Source organism: Aureobasidium subglaciale, assembly GCF_000721755.1.
Source record: "Aureobasidium subglaciale EXF-2481 unplaced genomic scaffold scaffold_1, whole genome shotgun sequence".
NCBI lineage: Eukaryota > Fungi > Ascomycota > Dothideomycetes > Dothideales > Saccotheciaceae > Aureobasidium > Aureobasidium subglaciale.
In genome coordinates, this window is record NW_013566994.1 from 1,086,397 (window position 1) to 1,107,178 (window position 20,782).

Sequence of the window (20,782 nt, forward strand, 5' to 3'; positions counted from 1 at the left end):
GGATAAAGACGGCGGACCTCAAGGTCTTTGCTGCTTTGCTGCATTGGCCTCATAGATGAGACGTTGTCGCTTCATCTCATCAGCGTCGAAGTGGGGGACGTCGCTGCGGTAACCACTGCTAGCCAGCGAGGTCGAGCTTGAGTTGGCCGAACGAAGGCCGCCGAGGTTGCTGAAACTGCGGATCTTGCGTAGACTCTTGGATGATCTGTCAGGTGTGGCTGCCTCGACCTCCGGGAAGGAAGGCGTAGGTGTAGGAGCAGATGGCTTGATCATCTCGTCGACATCAGTCCTTGAGAAGCCCAGGTGCTTCATGTCACGAGCGAACTTCATTAGACCCGATGACTTGAGGATACCAGACGATGACTTGCGACGCATTTCATTGACCGGCGCGTCCTCGGAGAAGGAACTCTTGCTGCTCTTGCTGCTGCTAGAGGAAGGGCGGCGGGTTTCGGAGTCAGGGAAACTGATACCTGAGTCGACCTTGCGGCCCTTGCGCTTGGTCTCGGCAGAGTCGACGATAGAATCGGTGTCGGTGTAAAGAATCTCCTGGCATTCAGAGATCAGACTGTTGGCAACCTGCAGGTACATGTCGAGGGTGTTGCGAGTCGAGGCCCAGCCATTCTCGTCGGTAGGCTTCTTGCCTTGTTGGATTAGGTTGACCAAGACTGAGGGACCGCTCTTCTCGACAGCTTGGATGTACTTGAAGAAAGTGTCGCGTTGCTTCTTCAGGATGCCAGGGGTGAGTTTAGAAGTGGGCCGGCTAGAGACGATGGGAGGGTATAGGGTGTTGAGCATGGCGACACAGTTGTGCTTGTTGAAGGGAGTCAAAGAAAGCTCGTTGATGAGAACCCAGCGACGGAGGGCGACATAGAGCTGTGTGTATAGAGCCTCAATCTTGCGTTCCTTCTCTTCAAGCGTGCGAAACCACGAGAGGACGCCGGGGTAGCGTTTGGATAACTCCTCCTCCGCGGCACCGATAGTGTCGCGGCTGATGCCCAGACACTCCAAGGCGGCACCGACTTCTCTGCGTCTTCTGGTCTCGAGGTCCTTGAGGTAGTCGAGGCCGGTCAATGATTGAGGGAAGTCGACGAAGCGAAGATCGGACGAGAAGGCTTTGCGCAAGAAGGCAGTGATGAATGAAGGTGGTAGCGAGGTGGGCTGCGAGGGAAGGCTAGCCATCTGAGCCATCAGGTTTGTCGTCAATGATTCCTCGGCAGTGTCGTTGCGGAAGGGGAAGTTTGGCGAAGTTGGCGAATCGCCGGCACGCGAGTCGATTGAGTTCTCGCGCGTACGTGAGTGGGAGAAAGAGTGACCAGCACGTGTTGCAGGCGTCGAGTTGATGGTGTACATGGTGCGCAGAGGGAGCTCGTAGGTGGCAGGGTCATTGAGGATGTGCTCCAGGATGAGTGCATAAGTGTGTTGATCCACAGAATTGGCACGTGAGTGCGACGCGTTGTCCATAGTGTTCATGTCTGGGGATGCTAGTACTCGAGCGAGTTGTGAGATGCGAGGAGTTTCTGCTTTGTACGATGGGGTGGTGGGATAAATTGTTGCTATGTCATCAGACAGGAAGGCTCCAAACGCTTTCCGAGAGAGAGACGCGGCGGTTTGTCTGGACCTTTTATGAAACAACCAAGCAAACGCCCCTTCTTACTTCAGGGCAAGTGGTGAGACTGAAGTCGAAGAGAAGATAGGATGGTTGGATGTGTTTCGAAGAGAAACCGGCACGGCCGATTGAGTAGAGACAGAATGGTTTGAAAGAGTGTTTGGCTATGTATCCAGCACGCGACAGAAAAGGAAAAGGTTATCGAAGTTTGTTTGCAAAGGGCAAGAACGAACAAACAGAAAACCAATGTCGTCGAGGTAGGATGTGGCGAGTGTTTTGATGCCTCTCTCGGGCCATCGAGTAGGTACCTCTCGCTACTCTTTATTGTTATCCACAGTCATCACACAGCTTGAGAGCAGAGCATGGGGCATGGGGAGGCAGGGCCATCTCGCTCTGCAAATCGAACCCAAGCTTCGTGGCCCGAAGCTTTGTGCACCGAACGGCAGGCGCTGCTCTCAAATTGGACCCGGCTTATGGAGACTCGACGACCACAGACACCATGCTCCGCCATGGTCCCTTGTTCCGCATCGTGTACCTGTCCAAGTCATGGCGCCACGCTGCCGCTAATGTAGGACCACTCTTGCCGCTTGCTGCCTCCTGCAAGCCCTCAGCCAGAGTATTGCGGCGCCTTCTCTTCGACTCTTGTCAGACTCTCAAACCGACTTATTCCATCATGCAGGTCTCCGCTAGACCGTTGACCCTAAACCTTCTTTCTCGTGCAACGTCGACGGCACTCGGAAGCTGAAGAGAACGCTTTGGACACTTGTGCCGTATGTATTGTTTCGACAGCTCTTCCCTCCTTCTCGCTGCCGATACATCGGTGCTCCGTGTTGCTTGTGGAGTGATAGATCCAGCACCTGCCGATTCTCCGGCGCCTTACGTGCTCAAGCCGATCTGGATTCTCCTTCTCCTAGATCTCTGTGAATCAAGAGACATCGAGACTCGGCCACTTCGAGCGAGTTCCACTGCACAATTTGGAGTCGATGCCGAATGCACGGGCCTGACGCCCACATGTACCCTGCGAGCTGTGACGAACAGGAAAACGAGCCGGCCGTGCTGGCTTTTCGTTGGTGCTACTCCGAAATCCACCGGCTTGTGCTTGTACTCTGAGGTGCAAGACGCATCACTAGTCAAGGTCAAGATCAGAGCAGACAGGTGTCAGCGAATGTGGACTCGCAATTTCAAACGATCCTGTGTAGACCGTGGGGCCTAACTGCCGTGCTCAACCAGGGCTTCATACCGTGACTCTTCGTTCAGATAAGGCCGCCTACGTGCGTACAGTCAACAATGTCAATGCCAGGACAACGAACATCGAGTCAATCGCGGACGAGAAGGGAGTGCACAAAATCGAGCACTGAACCTTCTTTGTGGTTCTGAGCTCTCGATCTCGATAGTCGTCGTGTCTTGCTTGTCTGACGAGATTGATTCTCCATGCCACTACAGTAGCCAACCGGACAAATAGCAATTTATGGCGCGGACTGGGCCACGACAGCCGACAAGCGCCATCCGCCCCAGAGCTCTGGGAAACGCCTCTTCGAATCAGCGACACGCCGACGACGAGCAGACAGACGCAGACATTATTCTCTGTCCGCGCGCTGCGGAAGCATCATCAACAGCAGACATGCACGCCTAGTGGTTACACGTCAGGCAATATTGGGCTGTAGCGAGAGTTTCCCCGAATCCCAACGCAGCTCGGCCTATTGAACAGCTACAGCAAGCAAGTAGGCCCATCGATTTGCTGTTTTGGTCGCATCGAGTGAAGATCCCCATATTTGTCGCTTCGTCAACCTGTCTTGCTTGCCGCATCGTGCCTCTTATTGCTCGTTTACTCCCGTGCTTGGGGCGGCTGCGCCATATCAAGTTTCCGCACTTTCGAGGTTCGGTTGACCGTGGCTTTTTGTGGCAGCGGGTTGTGATTGAGCTCCCCTCCACAAAGTAAGAGGGAAAGGAACGCCATGAGGGTCGGATAATGTGGTCTTTGACGAACGCCTCCAACAAACACAGAGGGTCTTGATCCTTCTCGCCAGGCTCATGGCGTTCATGTGTTTGTCTGGCCAGCCGAACGTGCACATGTAAATACCGTTCCTCCAAACGAGATTCTTGAAACCACTTATGAGCCAATGATAGTGGACGGAGCTGAAGTGGAGGCTCAAGGGTAGTTCAGCACATGCAAAACCGTTATCGAAGCTCATGCTGAGTAACCCATGCGGACCCGTTTCTGTTGGCACATCGTAGAAGGACCGTTTTATGCAAGATTCAAAGATGTACAGCTTCCGCCCAACGTCGAGATCTCGAGGCAGCTGAAATGCTCAACATCATGCAGCAATGAGCGCATCAACCAGAGAACCTCCAATGTATCGTGTACAACAAACAAGAGCTGTTGAAGACTGATGGGAAAAGTATGTTTCACACCACATGGTGTACAGTTATGATCAGCTCTTGCGATCTTCAGGCACGTCAGAGCCAATGTCACACTAACTCGAGTTTGTCCTTCCCAATCACCCAGATTCCTGGATAAACCTTGTGCCCTCTACATTGTACAATTGTACCTTCCGTACCTGCATCATCACACCCATGTCAGGTAATCTGTTTTACTTCCACACCAAACCTCACCCATCCAAAGTATGAACATGATTTTCTCCAACTTTAGTTTCGCGACGACAGCCGGAAGATCTCAATGATTCGCACGACCGGATAACGAATTGATTGCACTGATTGCGTTCTTTACTTTGACAGGCACGCCGTCTCTGGCCCGAGGCAGCGGCATAGGGAAGGGAACCATAGACGGCGGCGCTTCCGGATGTGCGTCAAAAGCAAGAAAGTCAAATCTAGCACAAAGACACAACTCATCGATCACTGCGATCACGTCCCTGACATTGCCATGGCTGTCAAACACATATTGCGTATAGATGAAAATATTGGCCTGCTTTCTCTACCTATGTCTCTCCCCTGCTCCGGAAAAGATTAGATATAGTGCTGTTTTCTTTTGGTTCCCGCTGCCCTTGCTTGACTCGAATTACCCTGCCCTCTTTTGCCTGACTCCTTCTCTCCAGTCTTTCAGTCTCCATCATGTCTCACATCCCACACCAAGGGAATCCACAAACCCCATCAAGGCCCATCACCACCCATCGGATGCCCAATATATGCCTTCTCGATATTAACAATCATGTAGTTTGTTGAGGGGAAAGCCCAAGCAGGATTTTTTGCGGGATTTACTCTCCCTCACCTTTTCCTGCGGCCGTGTTGACTCGTGAAAGAGGGCCCCTTCTGCTTGCGTATGCTGAGAAAAAGACACGCAACAGGAGGCGAAGGATCACGAGTACGGAGTTACGGAGCGAGAGTGCATGGATATTAAAGATATGTAGAAGGGAGAAAATATATTACACGAGGAGGAGTTGCTCGGAGCACGCCTGTTTTTTTCTTTCATGCCGTTGGCTGCTCTATTGATATCAAGAGAGTCATGTGTGATACGGAGATGTGATGGAGGGTTTGAGTACGTCGAGGTTTTGACACATGTCTTGTTGCCTCTTGAGGTGCTCTTGCAGTGATGGGAGATTTCTCGAGTTGTGCATTGGACATTTCATCCTTTGAGCATCGTGCAGGTGCAGGGAAACAGCACATTGAAGATCAGAAGCTTCTACTCCACTTCTTTTTAACTCCATTACTATTTATGTTTAACGAGCACACCGACGGGGGAATAGTTCTACCAATCGACTTTTACCTGAACGTCCAAGATTCGAAGAAAAGAGAACAAACTCCACCCTTTGCAACAATAAAAGACCACAGACACAGCGGGTCAATAGCTACTTTCGCTCGGTGACCGAGTTTAACGGCACAAAGAAAACCTCCCAATGCACTTACACAATCTCTATACTCATACCATCGCTACTGTAAGCGATGTATGCACACCCAAACGAACGGCTCAGCACAGCCAAAGAAGAGCCGTTTCGTGCAAGTCGAAAAGGTTCATGAGGAAAAAGCCATGTTCACGTTCAGCCGGGTCCCCCTCCCCAGCAAAACCTATCTGTTTTGTGTTGACTTGTTTTTATTCTCCTCTGCTCCCCGTAGAGTAGTTCGGGCCAAAACATCTGTCCAGTAGGTGGGAAGCTGAAATGTCGTCAAAGACCCAAGAAAAAAAAACCGAGCAGGAACTAGATCAGGGAAATGCAGGGGAGTTGGGTTTTGGCAAGTGGCGCTTGCGTGTGCTGTATGCAGCCAGCTAAGTGGTTTCTTTTCTTTCATGCAAGGGTGATTTCAACCAAACAGGTTTTTTTTCTTTCTCTCTCTCTTTCTGCTTGCATGAGCAGTCGAAGAATTAATTATTCTGCCATGTTCATAAGAGGAGACGAGGCATTTAGTTGCCATCACAATGATGCTGTCCACTTCTCCACTATGAGGGGCTGCTGGAAAGCTATCAGATCAGGCTAGGCAAGTGTACTTTGTACAATCTAGGCGAAGGATATATATCACCATCGACGATTGGAAAACACAATCCGCACCGAATTATAGGGAGAAAAAAAAGACCGTCAGACCGGACGAACTCCCCTACGAAAGCGGGAACAGCTTGTCGACCCGCTCACACAAATGGCCTTTACCGAACCAGACACTCCGTCCATGTGCCTAAATCATGTTTTTCCTACTTCAACAAAGCCTCTTGAGCGGCAAGCGCCATGTCCCTCGCATTGGTAATCTCCCATTCAAACTCTTTGAGTGCGCGTAACTCGCTTCCAACAAATAATCCTCCCATCAAGCCATCGATAACGCCGGCCGAGAGACCGAGTGTACCCAGGAGCATGAGCAAGAATGCTACAAAGTTGCGTGGGGACCACCAGACGGCGATCAAACAGCCGATTGCTATGACTAGCTCGAGGCCAAAGTGGTAAAGACGATATCTTCGTTGTTTGCGCTCGCGGAGTTCGTATTTGTGGACCATGGCGAGGATTTGATCGTAGGTTTCCAGAGGCAAGAAGGTTGTCGATTGTGGGAGTGTGTTTGTGGGGTGTGATGAGCGAACAAGGGTTGTTTCGACGGAAAAGTGGTCGGAGAGGGAGCAGAGGAGTGTTGGGTGTCGTTCTGTTGCTCCTACGTTGACGCTCTTGACGCTCCATTGTGCTGCTGGGCCATCGGCGTCGCCGCCGAAGAAGATGTAGTCTAAACGCTTGGCTCGAGGATCTGGTTGTGAGCCATCAATGTAGGTGTCTTCTCCCTTGTTCAGCAGCTTCTTCTTGTCGACCTTGTTCCAACGCCATGTATTGTACCTGTGGTCACAGGTGGTTCCGTGCTCTTGCAGACATTCTTCTGATGAGGGGACTGGTCTGCCCCTCGCCTTCTCGGCCTCGTGTATAGCAGCTCCAATTGCAGAGTCGGGGTGCAATATTCGCCAAACATCCTTGACGGGTGAATGGGCTTCGATCAACCGGTGTGCCAGTGAAAGAGGAATCATGTTGAAGTCACCCAGACCGATGACAAGATGACCACGTTCGGCAGCACCACGCATGAGTTTCGCAATCTCCCATGCTTGGGCGGTACGGTGGCAGATGTAGGAATCGTTCGGTTCAGCCTCGTAAGGCGCGTGCAGATGTGTGGTAAAGACTTCGACGACGTCTTTCTTGCCAGGACCTAGTCGGATGCGGGCGCAAGCTACACCTTTGCCGACATACCAGTCGCCACGATAGAAGGCAGCGGGGCGGCCATTGAGAGGGTATCTGAGCATGGTACTCTCTTCAATGGGCCATTTGGACAGGATGGCCAGACCACCGCCGAAGATGCCGCTCCAGTAGAACTTGCCATACGGCAGGAAATGTCTCGTTCGCTCACGGATAGCGAGATAATCTTTCTGAGTCCAGCATTCTTGTAGACCGACGATTTCCGGGGCGGGCGATAGTTTGGCGAGGTGGTTGCCGATCTCTACCAGGCGTTCATGGCGGAGCTTCGAGATGAATTTGAGGCCCCAGCAGTTGAGGGTCAGGACGCGTATCGAGCTCGGCAGCTCCAGTGTCTGGCGTGAAGAGTCCATGTCGGATGTTGTGGGATTGGTGGGAGGGAGATTGTCAGGAGGGGAATTGGTGGAGGCAGCATTTCTGATGTCATTTCGAGACGCTTTTCTGGAAACGCTTCCAAACATTCGCATGTGAAAGTCCAAATCCATCAACATTGTCGTCGCATCGCGTCGCATCCATTCCCATCGACTTCCCAGTGACCGATCTCTCCACTACACACAGCATGAGCATTGCCGACCAGGTACAAGACCTGATGGAGGATGTCATGGGCCCAGAACAGTCTCCAAAGCGTCGTCGAACAGAGTCAAATTCACCATCATCCTTCGAGGCCCATCACCAGAGTCTCAATCGCGACATCGAGAACGATTACAATGGATACGCCTACGAAGAAGACTCGGAACCAGTCACAAGCAATGAGCAGACTCCTCGAGAAAGAGACCAGCGGACGGACAACTCTCGACCATTTGGCGTCCAATACAAACCCTACATGACTCTGAGAGGACACAAGAAAGGCGTTGCCGCCGTGAGATTCTCGCCGAATGGCAAATGGATAGCTAGTTGCTGTGAGCCATGCCACCCTTTCACAATCTCCAGCCAGCCTGACTGACTCGAATCTCAGCCGCCGACCGTACAATCAAAGTATGGAATGCTCAAACCGGAACTCTAGTCCACACACTGGAAGGTCATATTGGTGGAGTCTCGACCATCTCTTGGGCCCCCGACTCCACTGTCCTTGCATCAGGTTCAGACGACAAATGCATCAGACTCTGGGACGTCAGGACGGTACGATAAGCTACCGACAGTGGGAGATCAAGGCTGATGAGACGACCAGGGACAATGCATGCCGACACCTCTGACCGGCCACCACAACTACGTATACAGCATCGCTTTCTCGCCCAAGGGTAACATGCTTGTCAGCGCTTCATACGATGAAGCAGTGTTTTTGTGGGACGTCCGCACAGCACGAGTGATGAGATCGCTACCAGCACATTCAGATCCAGTATCTGGAGTCGACTTTGTACGAGACGGGACACTGGTGGCATCTTGCTCGAGCGATGGTCTCATGTAAGTTTGCACAAGATAGCACTAGATGGAGACATGGCTAACACGGTGGATTAGTCGATTATGGGATGCCAACACTGGACAATGTCTAAAGACGCTCGTACACGAAGATAATGCGCCAGTCACGTCAGTCCGATTCTCGCCGAACGGCAAGTTTGTGCTTGCAGCAACTCTAGACTCAAGCTTGCGGCTATGGAACTATGTTGAGGGACGTTGCATAAAGACATATCAAGGGCACAAAAACCAGAAGTACAGCATCAATGCGTGTTTTGGTACGTATGTAAAGGAGGACGAGGATGAAGAGGAAGCGGCGTTCGCCATATGTGGTGACGAGGACGGCAAGGCGGTGCTTTGGGATGTCAACACGAAAAAGGTGCTGCAGGTCTTGACTGGACATGATGATGTGGTCCTTGGAGTCGATAGCAGCCCAGACAGCCTGATGGTGGCGACGTGTAGCCTGGACGGAAGCATCAGGGTGTGGAAGAATGGCGTGGATCAATAAAGACTGCCCAAAGTAGGCCATGTCCACTGAGCTGGTGAAGGAAGGTCTTGTACAAGTGAGGGCGAAAGCAGAAGGGTGAAGCTCGGACCGCGTGGGTTTGGCTCCATCGTCATCGGCTCGCATGTGCTTCTACCATGCCTAAACTCCACCAGCCTCAGGCAACAAATCAATCACCACAACATGGCCGAACTCCTGACCAGATTACTGTCGGACCCGCTGGTAGACAACAATGGTGATCGCCTGAGAGATGTTAGAGGCGATGAAAGCGTGCGCAAGCTGGTCAAGTACATGCGATCACTCAAGGCTCAAGACGTGCCGCTTCAAGTCCAAGGGAAGCCGCTGGTAGAGGTGACTTGCCCCTCAATCACGATTGCGACAGGAGACTGACTTGATACGATAGCTCCTGGATCCCAGCCGCAATACGATCGGCTACCTAGCAGTGCTTCTCGCCTACGCTCAACAAGCAGTGCTGGCGCAACAGGTGGCGCTGGTCACCACCTTCCTCTCACGATTCGATCCTGTCCAAGCCCGTTATGTCGGTCCAGAGATGCAGCAACTGCTCATATGGCTGACCAAATACTATGACCACTCCAAAGACGTGAGCCTACAACTTCAATCCTGGTGTGCTTGACTGACGCAAGGCTGCCAGCCATCCGTCATTCCCTACATCGCAACCGCCATCCTCCGTCTAGATCCAGAGTCTAGTACCCTCACCTCGACTCACCTCCTCCTATTGCGACTATGTCTTGCTGCCGGTCTTCCCCGCCAGGCTTTGCGTGTGCTCGACAAGGACATCTACAACCTACCCATGGACCCACAAAAGGGTGTTGACGAACGTTTCGCATGCGCCGACCATGATCTCAGTGCCACCTACATCACAAAAGCCTCAAACATTTCAGCAACTCTTACAGCTCCCGACGTCCATGAATACTACTTGCTTGGCGCCTATGCCTACATTGGCTTACGCCGCTATAACCGCGCTCGTCTCTTCCTCGAACTGGTCCTTGGTTCGCCCTCACAGAACGTCGCGACCCCTCTGATGGTCGAGGCTTACAAGAAGTCGATCCTCGTCAGCCTGCTATCTACTGGTTCTCTCTCCTTTACCAAGGGTTTGATCAACCCGCAGATGATCAAGACTTACTCAAGTCTGTCCAAGCCGTACGAAGTTCTCGCAGATGTCTTCAAGAAGCGTGACGTTCTGCGTTTGGATGCTGAGATTGCTATGGCCACCGCTGTTTGGGACGAGGTAAGATTGCTCTTAGCTGATCTCTAACACATCGCTGACCCTTCTCAGGACGGCAACACGGCCATTGTCAACCAAGTAGCCGACTCACTGCGTCGATACCGTGTCATCGACTTGCAGAAGACCTACGCTGCTCTTCCCATCGAAGGTATCGCTCTCCATCTCAATCTGACCCCAGGAGCCACCACAACACTGCTCAGTACCATGATCCGTGACGGCCACCTTCACGCCTTGCTTCCTCCACTCATTGCTGGTACCGACACCAAACCCGTCCTTCGCTTCCTCTCGCAAAATCCCAATCAGCCTGCAGTCGATCACGATGCTTTGTTGAAGGACAAGTCCGTTCACATCGAGCAGCTCGCCAAGCATGTCCGCGAAGCCGATCGTAGACTTGCCATCCAAAAAGAATATGTCGACTTTACTCGTAGAAACAAGCGCGCCGAAACTGCTGGTGCTCAGGGCTACGAGGACCCGATGGATGTCTGGGACGCGCCTGAGGATGGTGATCAGGATGAAGATATGATGGGCGACCTCTGATCGCAAAGCACAAATGACTGCATCGAACGGGGGCAGCGGACTTGATATTTCACGACACGACTGCATACGAGATGGCGTTTACTCTTGAGGCAAGGAACCCTCAATTCCTTTTTCCTGTTTCCTTTCTACACATGGTTAGATGAGCAGAGCTCAAATATTACCGACTGCGGTGCACTGGGAGCTGGACATGAGCGAGTCCGCTCTCAGGAACAGACATGATACATAGCTACAATGATCAAAACTACATGATCCATGCACTTGTTGACTACGTGCACCTGAGTCCATGCAACTTGACGTAAGTGGACTACGAACCCATCGACGTCTGGCCACTGCCTTGGATGACAAGACACGAGTATACACTGTACACAAGATGTGAAGAGGGAAGAAAATGTGTTCATTACTAACATCACCACCAAAAAAAAACGCCAGAACAAGACAGCCTCCCTTGCCAATTCTCCTAGAAGCTCAAATCACAAAAAAAGAGGTCAAACACTTAGATAGGACCCCCCCCCCCCCCCCCAAATCTCTACCTCTTCCTCGCCTTGACAGCCTCTTCCATCTTCCTAACCATCGTCTTCAACCCCACCCCTCTATCACAATTCGTCACCAGCCACCCCTCCATCCTCTCCCTCAACCCCTTCAACCCTTTACACAACGGCATCACCCCTCCCTCCTCTTGCCCCACAAACATGGTAGGATTCAACAGCATTTCAAACGCACTGGCCCAAATCTCCTGCTGCCAATACCTCTTCAAGCCCTCTTTGATTTTGTAATGTTTGGTTGCTCCTGCACCTACTCCTGCACCCTTTTCGGCAATGGTGGACATGTATTTGCCAAAGAGCAGGGAATGGAGTAATCCTGCCAAGCCGTGGTAATCGACTTGATAGGTCCAAGGGCGAAGTTCGCGCATTTCTGCACAATCTGCAGAGGAAGTTTCCCAATCTGCTACGAATTGTACACCTGGGGAAAATACCTTCATGTCTATGCCACGGCCAAAGTCAATCAGAGAGATTCCTTTGGACTTCCAACCAGAAGAGCCAGAGGGGTCGTAGGTGGATGACCACGAGGAGGTATCGTCTAGACGGACTAGAACGTTGTCACCCTTCAAGTCGCCGTGGATGAGTTGTTTGCTATGCAGGGCTTCTACTGTTCTCATCAATTCGACGGCGAAGAACATGGCGAGTGCTTCGTCTAGGGTGCCTCCTGCTTCTGCACGTGCGACATTGATCAAGTCGAGAAGAGTGCCTTGGCCGCGGAAATCTTCAATCAAAAAGCCTTCGTCGCGGAAAATGTGCATTTCGTAGGCGTGGATGACGGATTCTGTTGCGCGGGAGACGCCGAGGCGACGGTGGACTTGACGTAACATGTAGAACTCCCAGGCCGATGGTGGATCTTCCATCTTCAGAGCTTCGAGGGCATGGCGTTGGGTTGCTGAGAAAGCACCTTGGCCCATTACTGAGGCGTTCTCGTCATTGTTGTTGTTGTTGTTGTTGTTGTTGTCATCTGAGGTTGAAGAAGGGTTGCTGTTCTCGATCAAGTAGACAGGGGCAAACGCTCCGGCACCCAGTTCACGTTTCAGGGTGTATGTGCTTGATGAGTCCGGGAGATTGAGGGTCGGTGCGGGAGGTAGAGACGCGCTGCTCTTCTCTGTCGCCGTCTTGCCTTTTCCAACTGCTTTCGAGAATTTGCGAATCTCTGGTGTCTGTGCATGTTGGACGTCCTTGTGCTCGTAATAGCCTTCGTAAGAGCTCAAAGGTGGGTGAATTTGCGACAGGATGATTTGACGAAGTTCCGGATCCACAGGGTTAATTTGAGGGTCCTTGATGATTGGACCTTTGTGGGTTGGCTCTACCGTTGTAGCCGGACGAAGAGCAAGTGGTTTTGGCTTGGATGATACGTCTTGGTTCAAGGATACTATGCCTTTTGTCGTCTTTGTGCGGATGGGTTGCAGGATCTTGCGCTTGTTTTCCAGGTCGGCCCCACTGAGGACTTGAAATGGGCTGCTCATGAGACTGTCCTCGTCCTCATCTTCCTCTTCCTCTTCCTCTTCAATATCGGCAGTGTTGTGATTTTGTCTAGATGGTGTCTTGGATATGAAGCCTTTTTCCAGCTCTGCACGTATGGTCGCCGCACCGATGGAGGACTCGGTATGCTCAACAATAGGCGTCATGAAAGGAAGGCGATTCTGAGCCATGAGAACAGGATCCCGGTACTGCGATCTGACAGGTTCATAACCTTCAGGTGGTATCGGCACGTATCTCATCTTCGACTCTCCGTCCTCTCCATCAAACGGCGCGGAAATCTCTTCTATCGGTGTTGACAAGTCGTCTCCATCCTTGGAGTGTGCAGAGGTGACGGCAGTTTCAGTTACAGGTTTGCTGTCATCATAGTCAGACCAAGCGCTGACATTGGTCTTGTCGTCCTCGTCACCTTCTTGATCTTCAGTGTCTTGTGTTGTGTCTTCCTGAGATGATTGTTGAGAGGCCAGAATCTCTCGTCGCGTCTCATCACCATAATCGCTTCCAGCTCCTGAAACATGGCCAGTGGTGGTGTCTTCGCCATCACTACTGTAATCGGCATCGCTGTCGTCGTCGCTATCATCCTCAGTTTCTGACTCCTCGGCCTCGTCTTCTTGAGCAGTTTCAACAGGTTGACTGAAAATACCATAAATCTCATCCATAGCCTCGCGGGTGTTGATGGTCATTGTAGGTTCAGCAACTCTTTTTTTCCGTAACTTCTTGCCGGATGGTGAGTCCAGGTTCAGCTTGATGGTTTGTGTCTCTTTTTGTACATGTTCAACATCCATGACCTTGATCTTGCGTGTTCGGTTGGCACGTTCCTCACGTCGCATTTTTTTCGCAAGTTCGACATCAGCCTTGGAGGGAGGTCTGTTTTCGTCGTTCTCATCCTTGATGGGTACGACTTTGAGGGATGTGTCGATGGTAAGAGGTGAAGATTGTGCGGGCGATTTCTTGTTCTCCGAGTCGTCCTGGAAGATTTGGAATCCGCGTTGACTTGTCGGTCGTTCTTGTTCAGGTTGCTTTTCGGCAGGTGGCGTGTCGCTGAAGATGGCAAATCCACGTTTTTGCTCCTGTGGCTGCGGTTGTTGTTTGTTCGAGGCGTTGTCCTGTGCATGGTCAACGGGTCGTGTCTGTCTACGCTCAGCAGCCCAATCGCGATGCAGCCAGCCACGATGCCTGGCTCTCAGTTCCTCGAAACAGAACTCGACGGATGGGTTACTCGGATCTGGATAGACGGCTTCAAGATTCACAAAGACACATTCAGGTCTGCCCGTCTTCATATTAATGACTCGTTGAGAAGCATGTTTACTTGATTCGTATGCATGTCGTACAGTAGAAGATGACTGGAATACACAAAAACGTCACCAGCCCGTTAGTCCTGCATTCGTGAATATGTGGAACATCAATTGAGGATTGGAGATGGAAAGCTTACCCTGAAAATGGCCATCTTCTGCACGCCTGTGTTTGTCTTTCCCGTCTTCAACGTCTCTCCTGCCATTGGCTTAGGTGCAATGGCGTTCTCCTTCTTTCTGCTCTGGATTGACTCGATGTTGTCCCATCCATTCTTCTCGCCAGGTGTACCGAAAGCGCTCTGATCTTGCGGCGAGTCGTCGGCGAAGACGGCCATCTTTCCAGCCTTTGATTTCTTGGTCGCGGCAGGCTTGGATGCTTGTTGTGGAGTAGACGCAGCTAGAGCAGCAGCAAAAGGGTCAATCTTTGCGCCCAAAACGGCACGGGCGACTGGAAGAGCAGGACTTGATGGCTCTGGAATATCCTGAGGACGAGCAGCGTTGCGTTGGTCGAATTCGTTGAACTTTCTTGTCAAACGAGCGACCGGTGTGGCACCCTTCTCAATGCCCATGTTGTAGACCTCTTCCGCTTGCGTCCATCTGCCAGCTTGTTCCAGCCAAGCAGCAAACTCTTCGTAGTAGAGTGCGAGCGACTCTGCGATAGCGTGACGATTGAGAAAGACGAAAGTCTCGCGTGGGGCATCGGAAAAGAAGCGAATGTAGTGAAGCCATAGCTTCAAGTATCGTGGGTCGTTCTTGTATTGTGGTGATGAGAGAAAGGCCTTAGTGGCACGTTCGAGCAGGGGCAGCAATCGCGATTGCGGTGTTGATTGTGCTGAGGGGTATGTGTCGAGTGTCCATTTGACGTAGCGGTCGTAGATGTCGAGGGGGTCGTCGGCTTCCTCGATCAGAGCGAGTTCCTCTTCGTACTCTTTGCGCTCTTCGGTGTGTGCATCGTTGGCAAGCGATGTTTGTTGTTGTCCGCTGGTTAATGGCGGCGAGTACAAAGCTGCCAATGCTTTTGCTGATCTTCCACTGGGAAGCGCTTGGATGTTCTCTTTGTGTCCCTCGATGACCTCGAAGTCGATCAAGTCTGCGCCGGCCATGATTTCTGTGTGTGATTAGTTGTGTTCTGTCTGTCTCCAGATCTGATGCCGAGCTGCCCGCCGACAATTTATTGTTTACCCCGGCTTCTGTTGACTTTTGGCCTTGGCGTAAACAAATGCCCGTCATGACTCGCCGATCACATGCCAGCCAGAGTAGCCTCTTGTCATTTGCACCTAAGCCCTTCTACTCAGTAATCATCACTCCCTTCTCATGCTCTTGTCAGACCCTGAGAAATCGGGCTCACATCTGCACCGGCCGTGCTACGAGAGACACAATTGCATTGTGTTGCAACGTCACCTCTTTCACCCTCCATGTAGACTCTTTGTCCTGCTCAGACTTTCCTTCGTCCTCTCTCACAACACTTTGTTCCAAGATGATTTCCTTTGTTCTTACAACATTTCTCGATGAATGTCCTCTCATCCAACACGGGCAAGCTTTCAATACATATACCTCCCTAGTGTCCGCCACTGTCCCATTCTCCCATCCACTCCTACACCAGCAAAATCACCTACAACAATCTACGAAACATGAATGACGAGCAGCGAATCGCTCGTATCGGCGAGCTTTTCGCTAGAGTTGACCCTCAGGTCTTGATCATCGGATTTGCGCCTGGCACCCACGATGAGATTGTCAATGCCCACATCAACATCATGAACGCCATCGCTCAATTCTATGAAATCTTGAGATCTTATCATCTTCACGACTTCCTCAAGCATGGTAACTACCTCCACGATTGGCTTACAGCAGGTGAGTCTGACCCCAACCTTCTTCTGAGTAAGATCGTGTATGACCTTAGTGACAACATCGAGATCATCACAACTCACGACCTCGAATATGCCTGCATCGTCCCGCTCGCTGAGTACACTCCTCACATGGTCCTAGGGAGACAAGCTCCTTTTCCTGTCATCACGCCTCCTTCCTTTCTGCCAAGCTACATCCCGACTCCCACCATTCTGCCAAGCTACGTCTCCGACCCTGCGCGTCGACTTGTGCTCCGCTACTCTCCTGAGCCAGAGATGCTCGAGGGAGACGCACCCAACCTGGATCCACAGGTGCTCGAGGGGTTCGTCCCCAATCTGGCTCCTGTGGACACTGAAGATGTCACTATAGCTATGGACACTGAAGACGCTACTATGTCTGATGTCGAGAACAATCCCTCCGTTGATGTTGAGATGCCTCCTCCGGCTCGATCTGATGATCCTCTCGCTCCCGTCTACCCTGAGATGCCTCCTGATGACCTCCCTACTTCACCTCTTTTCTCTAGGCCAACTCCAGGCCCTGTCCCTATGTCACCTGCTGCCGTTCTTCCTGCCTTTACTCCTGTCGCTCCCGCTCCTGTTCTTCCAACTACCACCAACGCTCCTCTAGTCGAGATTCGTGACACCAGTATACCAATCGATCAGAGAAGGGTCTTCATCTGCATCCTCTGTGCACGTGGGTTCACTAGAGCCGGTGATCTTGCCCGTTATTGGCGCACCGTTCATCGCGGTCTCCAACAGCAGTAAGATGCCGAAGAACTCAACTAACCGAACTGACAAAGTAGACACATTCACGATTTTACAGTAGGTCAAGCTTGCGCTCATCAATGTAGTCCTTGCGAATGGTCTTCACGGGCGGGTTTTCACACGTCCTTGTACCAAATATCAAATTGAAACTATGGGGACAACTCTAGGGGAGTTTACGGTATATGCAATTACAAGCAAGGTCTGATGTTCATATTCTGCGAATGGTTTATGCAGGTATGTCTCGCGCAGTTTTTCTTCGAAATCCACCGAGTACGATTTTCTGTTTCCTTCAAACAACAACCACTTCCTCATCAACGTGACTTTACAGTGAACCCTATTGTGACCTCAGACAGCTACATATGTATTTGATGAATCTAGCATAGTTACACGCGGGTGAGCGGCGGAGCTCGGGCGAGTCGATCAGGCTATTGATTCCACGAGCGCCCATTGGCTCAGATGTGTTATTCAAAGTTCGCCTCAGAACACCCGACACATGATCGCGAGTGACTTCAACTCCTGCAGAAACCACACTTGGTTCACACTTCTCTGTACCCCTCATGTATAGCCGCAGTCCCCGCGTTGATCACTTGACAGCATGATGGGGCATTTTAGCCAAAACATCACCCGCTGCTAAGTTTCTAACACCACCTCTCTCCGGTAAGGGCATAGGCTTGGGCGCGATCATAGTGCGGGGTTTACAAGGATGACATTGGGATTGAGTACAAAAGCAAGCTCGATGCTCCCAAAACAAGTTAGGTCGCGTACAAGCTCATCACGAAGATCTCTTGCATATACTTGCTAGATGATTTAGCCGGCTGCTTGATGCTAGGGGAACAAACCACCAAGAATTGTAGACTATATAAGAGCATGAAGCAGAGATCCAGCTGTCTTCGAAGCATCCATGTAAGAAGCCCTGGATCCCATCTCTACCAACATGAAGTCGTCTGGCAACACTAGTAGAGGCATTGGCCTTGGTGTGCTACTACTCAGCACCTCGGTGCTGGGTGCCTCCAACTCCACTTGCCCACCTGCCATCGAATATACCGCAAACTATGATTATGTCGAGTGTCGACAAGACAGCTATTATGGTCGTATCCTTGGCAGAGAACGCAAAGCAGTTTTTCGTGATACCAACACCCCTCAGTACTGTGCCGACTATTGCGGGCGGTCTGGATATCCATGGGCTGGAATCGAAGCAGGGACGTGAGTTGTTTCTACTTCTCCGAGCAATTGTTGTTGCTAACTTGTATTCAGTCAATGCTTTTGTGGTGGTCAGCTTGACGGCGGAGCTGTGACAGGTAATGCCAATTGCTCGACATATACCTGTTCGGGCGATGAATCTCAGAAATGCGGCGGTCAATTCTTCTTACAAATCTACAAAGTCAACAACCCACTCCCTGTCGAGAAGGTCGACGGTGATGTCAGACGTCAACCTCTCTGCCACACTAGTCCTCTGTGCGAATACACAGTCTGCGATACATCTTTGCCTATTGCTGAGAGGATTGCGTCGCTCTTATCAGAGATGACTCTGGACGAAAAGATTGTCAATACCGTCAATGCTGCTGATGGAGTAGGTAGGCTCGGTCTTCCAGGCTATGACTGGTGGAACGAGGCTCTTCATGGTCTTGCCCAAGCTCCTGGTGTCAAATTCAACAGTCCCAATGGTTCAGCCTTCAGCTACGCTACTAGCTTCCCTATGGCTATCACCACTGGTTCGGCATTCGATGACCATCTCATTGGAGAGATTGCCAATGTCATTGGCAGAGAGACTCGTGCCTTTGCAAACTTTGAGCAGTGTGGCTATGACTTCTGGACGCCAAACATCAACACATTCCTTGACCCTCGTTGGGGCCGAGGTCAAGAGACACCCAGCGAAGACTCGTTCCATACCCAGCAGTACACCAAGGCATTGATTCCGGGCCTCCAAGGTGGTCTTGATCATCCGGAGGAGAAGCAGATCATTGCCACCTGCAAGCACTTTAACTTGTACTACGCCGAAACAAACAGGTATGCTGATTACTATTATGCTACATACTACCACTAACGAATTTGATCAGATACGGTGAGAATTACAATGCTACTACCCAAGACTTGGCCGAGTATTACAATCCACCCTTCAAATCTTGCGTTCGGGATGTGGCTGTCGGATCTGTCATGTGTGCATACGTGAGTAAATGAAATTAACAGGAACAGATCAGTACGAAGCTTACAATTATTACAGACTGCTACCTACGGTGTCCCGAGTTGTGCCAGCGAGTATTTCCTGCAAGACACTTTGCGTGAAGACTGGAGCTTCGATGAGCCATACAAGTATGTCGTTGGCGATTGTGGTGCTGTCGAGTATATCCATACCATCCACCATTTCACCGACAGTCCCGCCGAAGGCGCAGCTCTTGCTCTGAACGCCGGCACTGACTTGGATTGTGGCTTCACTTTTGGCACTTACCTCAATGAATCGATCATCAACAATTATACCACAGAAGCACGATTGGACCAGGCTTTGACTCGTCTTTACACTGGACTCCACACTGTTGGATACTTCGATGGTCAAAATCGCTATGCCAATCTGTCATGGGGTGATGTCGACACTGAAGATACCCGAGCTCTAGCTTATCGATCTGCTTGGGAAGGTATGGTCCTGCTCAAGAATGACGGGCTCCTGCCTCTTTCTGCAGACTATAAGAAGGTGGCACTTGTCGGACCTTATGCCAATGCTTCTAGTCAGATGCAAGGTATTTATGCTGGTCAAGCGCCGTACATCATCACACCTCTACAGGCGGCAGAAGCCAATTGGGATGATGTTCAGTATGCTTTCGGAACTGGTGTCAATGGCAGCAACACAACTTTCTTCTCGGCCGCTCTGGATGCAGCAAGATCGGCAGATCTCATCATCTACCTGGGTGGCATCGATGACACGATCGAACGCGAAACACAGGACCGAGAGTCAATCAAGTGGCCTGGTAATCAGCTTGATTTGGTACAACAGTTGAGTGAGCTGGGCAAACCGCTAGCTGTTGTTCAGTTTGGAGGTGGTCAGATTGACGACAGCGAATTGCTTGCAAACAGCAAAGTGAACTCTCTTCTCTGGGTAGGCTACCCGAGTCAAGAAGGTGGCAATGCTATCGTCGACATCCTGCTCGGTAGACAAGCTCCCGCTGGTCGTTTGACTACAACTCAATATGCTGCCAGCTATATCGACGAGGTCAGCATCTTCAACCCAGATCTACGTCCTAATGGAAGTTACCCTGGCCGTACCTACAAATGGTACACCGGCAAGCCTGTGCTCCCCTTCAGCTACGGTCTCTCTTACACCACCTTTGATCTCCAATGGTGCGGTAAGCCTCTAAAGCATACCTATAAGATCAAAGACCTCTTCCACAAGCGTCAGCCCCACGGAGCAAAACCAAAGCCCCTCGACACATTACCTTTTGTCACTCTCTTCACCACCGTCTCAAACACAGGCACCCACACCTCCGACTTCACAGCCCTCTTATTCCTCTCAACCCAAAACGCAGGACCATCGCCCTACCCGAACAAATGGCTAGCTTCCTACGCCCGCGCCCATACCATCACTCCTGGACACTCACAAACCATTGATTTAGAAATCTCAATCGGCTCGTTGGCCAGAGCAGATGAAAATGGGGATCTGACGGTTTATCCTGGCAATTACGTGATGGAAGTTGATAATAATGGGTTATTGAAGGGAGAATTTGAACTTGTGGGTGAAGCTGTTGTGGTGGATCGATTGACTAGACAGGGGGTTTATGAGTATACCGTTCCGGTGCACTATAATGCTAGTGCTAATTTGGTTTGAAAGGGTGGGGGAGGGTTTGTAGCTTCAGGTAGTCGTTAAGAGTGATTCGTCTAGCGGATGACTTGGGCATCGTGCTCGTTTGTCACTTTTGGATGTT

At 51.2% G+C, this 20,782-nt stretch overlaps 7 protein-coding genes across 7 annotated transcripts; 4 read left to right on the forward strand and 3 right to left on the reverse strand.

The window, feature by feature from the left end:
- Positions 1-18: 18 nt before the first annotated feature.
- Positions 19-1,470, reverse strand: AUEXF2481DRAFT_1226 (uncharacterized protein; the record flags this gene model as incomplete). Its single annotated transcript, XM_013492453.1, has 1 exon — positions 19-1,470. One exon carries the CDS (start codon positions 1,468-1,470, stop codon positions 19-21), a length of 1,452 nt encoding a protein of 483 aa, XP_013347907.1.
- A 4,772-nt stretch (positions 1,471-6,242) lies between these two features.
- On the reverse strand, positions 6,243-7,622 carry AUEXF2481DRAFT_25623 (uncharacterized protein; the record flags this gene model as incomplete). Its single annotated transcript, XM_013492586.1, has 1 exon — positions 6,243-7,622. One exon carries the CDS (start codon positions 7,620-7,622, stop codon positions 6,243-6,245), a length of 1,380 nt encoding a protein of 459 aa, XP_013348040.1.
- A 470-nt stretch (positions 7,623-8,092) lies between these two features.
- Positions 8,093-9,169, forward strand: AUEXF2481DRAFT_61503 (uncharacterized protein; the record flags this gene model as incomplete). Its single annotated transcript, XM_013492802.1, has 4 exons — positions 8,093-8,168; positions 8,225-8,388; positions 8,438-8,670; positions 8,725-9,169. The coding sequence occupies 4 exons, from the start codon at positions 8,093-8,095 to the stop codon at positions 9,167-9,169; spliced, it is 918 nt and encodes a 305-aa protein (XP_013348256.1).
- A 526-nt stretch (positions 9,170-9,695) lies between these two features.
- On the forward strand, positions 9,696-11,206 carry AUEXF2481DRAFT_94224 (uncharacterized protein). The gene is made up of 2 exons (XM_013492885.1): positions 9,696-10,415; positions 10,464-11,206. The coding sequence occupies exons 1-2, from the start codon at positions 9,978-9,980 to the stop codon at positions 10,947-10,949; spliced, it is 924 nt and encodes a 307-aa protein (XP_013348339.1). The 5' UTR covers positions 9,696-9,977; the 3' UTR covers positions 10,950-11,206.
- Positions 11,207-11,475: 269 nt separating this feature from the next.
- On the reverse strand, positions 11,476-15,365 carry AUEXF2481DRAFT_25625 (uncharacterized protein; the record flags this gene model as incomplete). Its single annotated transcript, XM_013492587.1, has 2 exons — positions 11,476-14,313; positions 14,403-15,365. The coding sequence occupies 2 exons, from the start codon at positions 15,363-15,365 to the stop codon at positions 11,476-11,478; spliced, it is 3,801 nt and encodes a 1,266-aa protein (XP_013348041.1).
- Positions 15,366-15,893: 528 nt separating this feature from the next.
- AUEXF2481DRAFT_25626 (uncharacterized protein) lies at positions 15,894-16,871 on the forward strand (the record flags this gene model as incomplete). Its single annotated transcript, XM_013492588.1, has 1 exon — positions 15,894-16,871. One exon carries the CDS (start codon positions 15,894-15,896, stop codon positions 16,869-16,871), a length of 978 nt encoding a protein of 325 aa, XP_013348042.1.
- Positions 16,872-18,297: 1,426 nt separating this feature from the next.
- AUEXF2481DRAFT_104669 (glycoside hydrolase family 3 protein) lies at positions 18,298-20,752 on the forward strand. Its single transcript, XM_013493001.1, has 3 exons — positions 18,298-18,878; positions 18,929-19,037; positions 19,093-20,752. Exons 1-3 carry the CDS (start codon positions 18,394-18,396, stop codon positions 20,683-20,685), a joined length of 2,187 nt encoding a protein of 728 aa, XP_013348455.1. The 5' UTR covers positions 18,298-18,393; the 3' UTR covers positions 20,686-20,752.
- Positions 20,753-20,782: the final 30 nt, after the last annotated feature.

Excerpts from the sequence above, each read along its gene's own strand:
- AUEXF2481DRAFT_104669 (XM_013493001.1), top strand. The coding sequence starts at position 18,394 with ATGACTCTGGACGAAAAGATTGTCAATACCGTCAATGCTGCTGATGGA. Across the intron at positions 18,879-18,928 it reads TACTACGCCGAAACAAACAG|ATACGGTGAGAATTACAATG; the intron begins GTATGCTGATTA and ends GAATTTGATCAG. Across the intron at positions 19,038-19,092 it reads GATCTGTCATGTGTGCATAC|ACTGCTACCTACGGTGTCCC; the intron begins GTGAGTAAATGA and ends CAATTATTACAG.
- AUEXF2481DRAFT_94224 (XM_013492885.1), top strand. The coding sequence starts at position 9,978 with ATGGACCCACAAAAGGGTGTTGACGAACGTTTCGCATGCGCCGACCAT. Across the intron at positions 10,416-10,463 it reads CCACCGCTGTTTGGGACGAG|GACGGCAACACGGCCATTGT; the intron begins GTAAGATTGCTC and ends GACCCTTCTCAG.